The 9,234-nt window shown below is 42.5% G+C and overlaps 1 protein-coding gene across 1 annotated transcript in view; it reads left to right on the top strand.

The window, feature by feature from the left end:
• The window catches only part of LOC106606049 (basic helix-loop-helix transcription factor scleraxis-like), a 9,397-nt gene extending 705 nt beyond the window's left edge, over positions 1-8,692 (top strand). Inside the window, exons 1-2 of the mRNA XM_045713569.1 lie at positions 1-402; positions 8,533-8,692. The exon at positions 1-402 is cut by the window's left edge and continues 705 nt beyond it. Of these exons, the coding sequence (XP_045569525.1) occupies positions 1-402; positions 8,533-8,571 (441 nt within the window). The 3' untranslated portion in view covers positions 8,572-8,692. The remainder of the gene's footprint in view (positions 403-8,532) is intronic.
• Positions 8,693-9,234: the final 542 nt, after the last annotated feature.

Here is a 9,234-nt window from a genome sequence, read left to right as displayed (position 1 = left end):
AGGAAGTTATGCGGAGTTGCCGGCAGGCTGGCGGGGCCCCCGATGGTGGCAGGGGCCCCGGTGGTGGAGGTGCGGCAGCGGAACGTGGCAAACGCTCGAGAGAGGGACCGCACCAACAGCGTGAACACGGCCTTCACTGCTCTGAGGACCCTCATCCCCACCGAGCCAGCCGACAGGAAGCTGTCCAAGATCGAGACTCTGCGGCTGGCATCCAGCTACATCTCCCACCTGGGTAATGTGCTGCTGGTGGGCGAGGCGTGTGGGGATGGGCAGCCGTGCCACACCTCCACACCCCCATTCCACCACCACACCCTCCACAGTCTCAGCCCCTCGCCCGGCCGGGGCTCAGAGAACCAGCCCAAACACATCTGTACTTTCTGCCTCAGCAAGCAGAGGAAAATGGTGAGTGCCACTGGAGGAGCAGAGCTACTGTATGACTGACAGGAGAGTGGTATGGTCTGGATGCTAAGGGTCAAGGGTCTTATTGGTTGAAATCCTCCCAGAGAAAAATAACTCAACTAGGCGTTCATGAAGTCCCTTTAAGTGGCCTTTCAACTTCCAAACACAAACTATTTTAGAGCTAGGTCTGGGTTCTTATTTCAGCATTTCATAACTGTGGGCTGAGTCTTGTGGCCAAACTCCTCATGGCTAAAAGGCTGGGTTTTGGCCCCATGTTATTTGGATAGTCCCCTATAGATAGTCTATATTGGTTCAAACTGTCACCAAACTATCATTAGTTTGATCACAAGAATATGTTAAATTAATAAGGTAGGTTACGGAAAAAAGTTAGGGAAACACTTGGATATATTCACCCTCTTCAATGTTGCCTTTTCATTCAAATCAGTGTAATACTGTAGTTAAAACTATTAATAAGGAGCCAATTTCATCCTAACCTGACCGTTGCCCATCTAAGCTAATCTATGTGGGAATGGTTGACATGGCAGACTTCCAGCAGTGTGAAATCTACACCTCTGTTCCCTACCACTGGTGGAGTCGATGGGATCAGTCAGAGCAGAAACACTGAAGTACAATCTCATCTCTCATTACTTTAGACCTGCATAATATATTCCATTTAGCAGGCGCTTTTTTCCAAAAATTCCGTAAGAATTCATCCATGCAGTACTCACAAATTTGCCTGACGATTCATCCTGAATTTAGTTACGCTGCTCTGTCGACAACTGCATACGTTCATCTTGGAGCAGAAACGATAGTAAGCGTGGCGTTTGGCCGGAGCAATGTGAATGAGTAGTCAGGCAAGTCACAAATACCCTGGGCAAAATAACTACTACAAGCATACAGTCAGCCAAAATAGTCAAATCTGGAGATAGTATTTAACTGTCTTGAGGACTGCTGGAGACGTGAATCTCAGTGCTGGGTGAATGATGTAGATGTGCATCATGTCTTAATCTGAGGCTGTTCTCTTCCTCATTCGTTCTGCTGTTAACCACCTTGCCGTTACAACTCTGAGTCCATGTCTCAAATGGAACCCTATTCCCAGTGGTGGAAAAGTACCCAATTGTGATACTTGAGTAAAGGTATGATAATAGAAACCTTAATAGAAAGTCACCCAGTAAAATACTACCTGAGTAAAAATCTAACATTATTTGGTTCTAAATATACTTAAGTATCAAAAGTAAAAGTAGAAATATAAATTATTTCAAATTCCTTCTTTTAAGCAAAACAGATGGCACCATTTTCTTGTTTTTTAAATGTATGGATAGCCAACGGCACACTCCAATACTCAGACATTATTTACAAAAGATGCATTTGTGTTTAGTGAGTCCACCAGATCAGAGGCAGTAGGGAGGACCAGGGATGTTCTATTTATAAGTGTGTGAATTGGACCATTTTCCTGTCCTGTTAAGCATTCAAAATGTAATGACTACTTTTGGGTGTCAGGGTAATGTATGGAGTAAAAGGTACATTATTTTCTTTAGGAATGTAGTGAAGTAAAAGTAAAAGTACAGATACTCCCAAAAACTACTTAAGTAGTACTTTAAAGTATTTGTACTTAAGTACTTTACACGACTGCCTATGGTCAACGGTAGTGCATTATATAGGGAACAGGGTGCCAGAGTCCATAGAGCTCTGGTCAACAGTAGTGCATTATATAGGGAACAGGGTGCCAGAGTCCATAGTGCTCTGGTCGACAGTAGTGCATTATATAGGGAACAGGGTGCCAGAGTCCATAGTGCTCTGGTCAACAGTAGTGCATTATATAGAGAACAGGGTGCCAGAGTCCATAGAGCTCTGGTCAACAGTAGTGCATTATATAGGGAACAGGGTGCCAGAGTCCATAGTGCTCTGGTCGACAGTAGTGCATTATATAGGGAACAGGGTGCCAGAGTCCATAGAGCTCTGGTCAACAGTAGTGCATTATATAGGGAACAGGGTGCCAGAGTCCATAGTGCTCTGGTCAACAGTAGTGCATTATATAGGGAACAGGGTGCCAGAGTCCATAGAGCTCTGGTCAACAGTAGTGCATTATATAGAGAACAGGGTGCCAGAGTCCATAGAGCTCTGGTCAACAGTAGTGCATTATATAGGGAACAGGGTGCCAGAGTCCATAGTGCTCTGGTCGACAGTAGTGCATTATATAGGGAACAGGGTGCCAGAGTCCATAGTGCTCTGGTCGACAGTAGTGCATTATATAGGGAACAGGGTGCCAGAGTCCATAGAGCTCTGGTCAACAGTAGTGCATTATATAGGGAACAGGGTGCCAGAGTCCATAGTGCTCTGGTCGACAGTAGTGCATTATATAGGGAACAGGGTGCCAGAGTCCATAGAGCTCTGGTCAACAGTAGTGCATTATATAGGGAACAGGGTGCCAGAGTCCATAGTGCTCTGGTCGACAGTAGTGCATTATATAGGGAACAGGGTGCCAGAGTCCATAGTGCTCTGGTCAACAGTAGTGCATTATATAGGGAACAGGGTGCCAGAGTCCATAGAGCTCTGGTCAACAGTAGTGCATTATATAGAGAACAGGGTGCCAGAGTCCATAGAGCTCTGGTCAACAGTAGTGCATTATATAGGGAACAGGGTGCCAGAGTCCATAGTGCTCTGGTCAACAGTAGTGCATTATATAGAGAACAGGGTGCCAGAGTCCATAGTGCTCTGGTCAACAGTAGTGCATTATATAGAGAACAGGGTGCCAGAGTCCATAGAGCTCTGGTCAACAGTAGTGCATTATATAGGGAACAGGGTGCCAGAGTCCATAGAGCTCTGGTCAACAGTAGTGCATTATATAGAGAACAGGGTGCCAGAGTCCATAGTGCTCTGGTCGACAGTAGTGCATTATATAGAGAACAGGGTGCCAGAGTCCATAGTGCTCTGGTCGACAGTAGTGCATTATATAGAGAACAGGGTGGCAGAGTCCATAGTGCTCTGGTCAACAGTAGTGCATTATATAGAGAACAGGGTGCCAGAGTCCATAGAGCTCTGGTCAACAGTAGTGCATTATATAGGGAACAGGGTGCCAGAGTCCATAGTGCTCTGGTCGACAGTAGTGCATTATATAGGGAACAGGGTGCCAGAGTCCATAGTGCTCTGGTCAACAGTAGTGCATTATATAGAGAACAGGGTGCCAGAGTCCATAGAGCTCTGGTCAACAGTAGTGCATTATATAGGGAACAGGGTGCCAGAGTCCATAGAGCTCTGGTCAACAGTAGTGCATTATATAGAGAACAGGGTGCCAGAGTCCATAGAGCTCTGGTCAACAGTAGTGCATTATATAGGGAACAGGGTGCCAGAGTCCATAGAGCTCTGGTCAACAGTAGTGCATTATATAGGGAACAGGGTGCCAGAGTCCATAGAGCTCTGGTCAACAGTAGTGCATTATATAGGGAACAGGGTGCCAGAGTCCATAGTGCTCTGGTCAACAGTAGTGCATTATATAGGGAACAGGGTGCCAGAGTCCATAGTGCTCTGGTCAACAGTAGTGCATTATATAGAGAACAGGGTGCCAGAGTCCATAGTGCTCTGGTCAACAGTAGTGCATTATATAGGGAACAGGGTGCCAGAGTCCATAGAGCTCTGGTCAACAGTAGTGCATGATATAGGGAACAGGGTGCCAGAGTCCATAGAGCTCTGGTCAACAGTAGTGCATTATATAGGGAACAGGGTGCCAGAGTCCATAGTGCTCTGGTCAACAGTAGTGCATTATATAGAGAACAGGGTGCCAGAGTCCATAGTGCTCTGGTCAACAGTAGTGCATTATATAGGGAACAGGGTGCCAGGGTCCATTCACAGCATTTATAATGCTGTGAATGGTTTTAATTTAAAGCTCAGTGACTATAAAAATTTTACAACAGTATAATTGGTCATTGGATTTGGACTTTTGGAAACATAGACACATGAAAACATATTCTGACCATATATCACAATAATGAATCCAGAATAAATGTATCCTGGAAGTAATTGGACATTGTTAGAATCATACAGAATAAACCAGCTAATGAGATAATTGCCCTTTAAATGATTGATCCAGTGCTGAAGCCTGTATTCATTCTGCTGCTGGTATTTGAACCAGATTGAGCTAGCTCTTTTAGCTCTTTGATGTTATGTTTAAAGCAAAACTGGTCTCCATAACCGCTCTCACTCCTTTCTCCCATTAAGGCAGTCCCAAATGGCACCCCATTTCCTTTAAAGTGCTTTACTTTGAACCAGGATTCATAGGGCTCTGGTCAAAAGTAGTGCACTACATAGGGAATAGGGTGCCATTTGGGATGCAAACCCAGTGCTCATTACTCCCAGAAAAACACCCCTCAGCCGCCACTCGTTTCTTTGTTTCTAAAGAAGAAGAAAATAATGAAATGAAGCATATGTGAGCTATACAGTATGTAATACGAGTGCAGTTTTGTCTTTTCAACACATTTCAAGACCTGCAGAGTGGGCTGATGAGCTATCGTAGACTGTAGAGAGAGAACACTGTATGTATAAAGTAAAAAATCCTTGTCTCTTCAAGGTTTTCACCAATGTTGTTACCCTCATCTGAGGCAGAAAATGTATGAAAATAAAGTCATACATGCTTAAGCTATAGCGATGACTTACTGTGTAGGAGACTTCATGCCTCAACCATATCATGCCTATCGAGTGTACTTTATCAAACTTCATACTAAACTCTCTATTCCATTTGGCAAATGTGCATTTGTCTTGGACAGAGCATAGCCAGCATTTATGAATAGCGTATATTCTAGCTGTAGATTTATAGAATTAGAAAGTGGAAAAACACAGTAAATCTATAGTCTCCATATCAAGGTTAGAATGCCAGGGACCTTGGCTCCATGGGATCTGGGGATGATGCTTGGCAGTGAACACTCCCATTACAAACCAGGCTTCCCCTAAGGGTCCAAAACATTACAGCAGCATTGGTCCAGCCCAGTACCTTTAGTTAAATGGATACTGGATATTGAGTATTAAACTAAATGCAAACTCATAAGAAGCGCTGGTAACACTTTATAAAAACGTTTGAGTAAGCCATTATAAATAATTATATATTTTTACCAATATTGAAATACTTATTTATGAATAGTTAATTCAATCGTTAAATAATCATCCTTATTCATGAAAGTTATGATAAAATGTTACCAATCGAAAAAAACTTGAAGTGAATGTTTTGTGTTCAGAGGAAGCTTGTTGTTGACTGTTGCGTTCCCTCTCTGCTGTGAGCAGTACTAATAGTATGCACTCTAAATGGCACCCTTTTCCCATAGTGCACTACTTCTGACCAGAGCCCTATGGGTCCGTGCACCATAAAGTAAATAGGGTACCATTTGTGACGCAGTATAGAGTTGAGTGCTGTGCAGTGCTGCTGCTCCTGCGACTGTATTCCCATCATGCCTTGTATTGTATTCCAATGATCTTCACTGGGTATTTTATCATGGACAGACATACACAAGTAGTTAAAGACTAATCCAACAGGAGTCAGTCCTAAATTGCACATTAAATAAATGAGCGTATTTAAATGAATCATTATATTCATGTAATTAGATTATCAGCAACAGGATTGTTGTAAAGATAAATGAAATTGAATAGAGATAAAACATGTAGATGTATGACACTGAGCATGATGAATTTGTTTGAATGAATTTTTCCAACTAGAAAGTCATGTTGTAGTAGTGCCGTCCTATTCAGGACAATGGCCAGGTGTAATCATTTATTTGATTTATTTGACAGAATAGCCAGGACACAACTATTTCATTAAGTGAAAAAGAAAGCGTGGAAAATCCATGCTTAGTAAATCAATATTTTAGATAGGCTACTGTTTCAACAAAAAAAGGGAAATGTGTATAATTGATAAGCCTCCTTGAAGGGCGTATTTAATAACTAATGCAGATGAAACCTCCTTAACCTTAACATAACAATAATATTTATTCAACAAATGATGTCCACATCGAAAGAAAACAGAAATAGATTACAGGAATTTAGCAGATGTTCTTATCCAGAGCGACTAACAGTAGTGAGTGCATACATTTTCATTCTGGACCCCCGTGGGATTTGAACCCACAACCCTGGTGTTGCAAGTACTATGCTCTACCAACTGAGTTACACAGAACCACAATACAGAATTGTATTAGTGTGTAAATCACCCCCAGGAACTTTTATTCTGAACAGAAATATAAGCGCAACATGTAAAGTGTTGGTTCCATGTTTCATGAGCTGAAATAAAAGATCACAGAAATGTTCAATACACCCAAAAAACGTATTTTTCTAAAATTTTGTGCACAAATTTGTTTACATTCCTGTTAGTGAGCATTTCTTCTTTGCCAACATAGTCCATCCACCTGACAGGTATGGCAAATCAAGAAGCTGATTAAACAGCATGATTACACAGGTGCACCTTGTGCTGGGGACAATAAAAGGCCACTAAAATGTGCAGTTTTGTCACACAATACAATGCCAGAAATGTCTCAAGTTTTGAGGGAGCGTGCAATTGGCATGCTGACTGCAGGAATGTCCGGCAGAGCTATTGCCATGAAAATCTAATGTTAATTTCTCTACCATAAGCCAAATTTGTCAGTTCGTCCAACCGACCTCACAACCGCAGATCACATGTAACAACGACAGCCCAGGACCTCCACATCCGGCTTCTTCACATGCGGGATCGTCTGAGACCAGCCTCCGGACAGCTAAGAATTTCTGCACAAACTGTCAGAAACTGTCTCGGGGAAGCTCATCTGCATGTTCATCGTTCTCACCAGGGTCTTGACCTGACTGCAGTTCGGCATCGCAACCGACTTCGGTGGGCAAATACTCACCTTTGATGGCCACTGGAACACTGGAGAAGTGTGCTCTTCATGGACGAATCCCAGTTTGAACTGTACCGGGACAGCCATCACCTCATGACAGGCATCACCTCATGTTTCAGCTTGATAATGCATGGCCCCATGTCGCAAGGATCTGTACACAATTCCTGGAAGCTGAACATGTCCCAGTTCTTCTATGGCCTGCATACTCACCAGACATGTCACCCATTGAGCATGTTTGGGATGCTCTGGATCAATGTGTACGACAGCATGTTCCAGTTCCCACTAATATCCAGCAACTTCGCACAACCATTGAAGAGGAGTGGGAAAACATTCCACAGGCCACAATCAACAGCCTGATCAACTCTATGCAAAGGAGTTGTGTCACGCTGCATGAGGCAAATGGTGGTCACACCAGATACTGACTGGTTTTCTGATCCATGCACCAACATTTTTTTAAATGGTATCTGTGATCAACAGATGCATATCTGTATTCCCAGTCATGTGAAAACCCTAGATTATGTCCTAATGAATTTATTTAAATTGACTAATTTCCTTATATGAACTGTAATCTTTGAAATTGTTGGATGTTGCGTTTATATTTTTGTTCAGTGTATTAACATTCTGTCAGTACCCATAAGATTTCCCCAAAAGCATCAGTAAGAAAACTGACCAGAGCTTGTTTTGAAATCTGATTAGACTCCATTTGACTCCAGGAGCATGTTTTGATTAGGAGTTCCAGCTCCAGCTTAGCTCACATACGGTACGGCCGAGCTCTGACTCAAGAAACAACGCCATTCCAATATCTTACAACCTCCTCACCAAAGTGAATGGACGTAATGCAAGCCAGGTGTGTCACAAAACACAGAGAGGTGAGAAGGGAAATGAGGCTCTGCTTGCTGTTCCCTAGGCTGGCTTCCTGGCCAGACAACCTGGACCCCAAGGAAGTAACCACAGTAGAAAATCAAGGGTGCTCTGTTTTGATAGAACAGACAAATGCTAAACATCCCATTCTGATTCAAACCCTTTATTTTTCACTCTGTAGGCCTAGATTACAATGATGTCATTGTGACTGCAGACTGAAAAATAAGGTGAAATGGAGAGCTGGGCTACATCAGTTCATGCATCTAATGTGCGTCCCAATGGCACCCTATTCCCTATATAGTGCACTGCTTTTGACCAGAGTCCTATGGGCCATAGTCAAAAATAGTGCACTATAAAGGGGATAGGGAGTCATCTTCAGCATGGGTGAAAACCAGGAGGTCTGATGATGTTTTCTCTCTTTCAGAACAAAGACAGAGACAGAAAAACAACTGTAAGAAGATAACGCCTGAAGGACAGAAACATCCAGAGGATAAATATCCAACGCTTTTGTGAAGGATCAGTTCAATTAGCCTATTCTTCAAATGAAAGTTGTATTTACAGTTGTGTACTTAATAAGAATACAATATTTGTGTATATATATATATATATATATATATATATATATATATATATATATATATATATACAATTATATATATATTGAAAGCACAATGGTTTATTTAAGACCATGGAGGATTTGATATGTCTGTTAAGGGATGATGTGGCAGCAAAAAGTCCATGTAACATGGGATGATAATTAGACTCATGACCATTTAGTTAATATCTATCCTTAAACTACTGGACATTATAATGAACAGGCAGAGGAGGACAGCTCTCTCAACGGCTGCAGCCCAAATGGCACTCTATTCCCTATATTGTGCACTACTTGCGCTCTGGAAACACAAATGACTCGTTACTGAACCTTCCACGGACTTCAGAGCACCCAAATATGACATAACGCAACTCTAGAACCCTCCCTGGACTGTATGCCCTTCACTCTCATCAATACGTGCTGGATTTTCGTGTTATTGATGTTAAACATGTTGTGCTATTATGCTCATGGATCTGAAGTGTACTGGCTGAATCATGGGAGAAAGGCAATCCTTTAGGAAGAATCAGCAGTAGT

This window comes from Salmo salar, chromosome ssa02 (assembly GCF_905237065.1).
Source record: "Salmo salar chromosome ssa02, Ssal_v3.1, whole genome shotgun sequence".
Taxonomy (NCBI): domain Eukaryota; kingdom Metazoa; phylum Chordata; class Actinopteri; order Salmoniformes; family Salmonidae; genus Salmo; species Salmo salar.
This window is presented reverse-complemented; position numbering and strand designations above follow the sequence as displayed.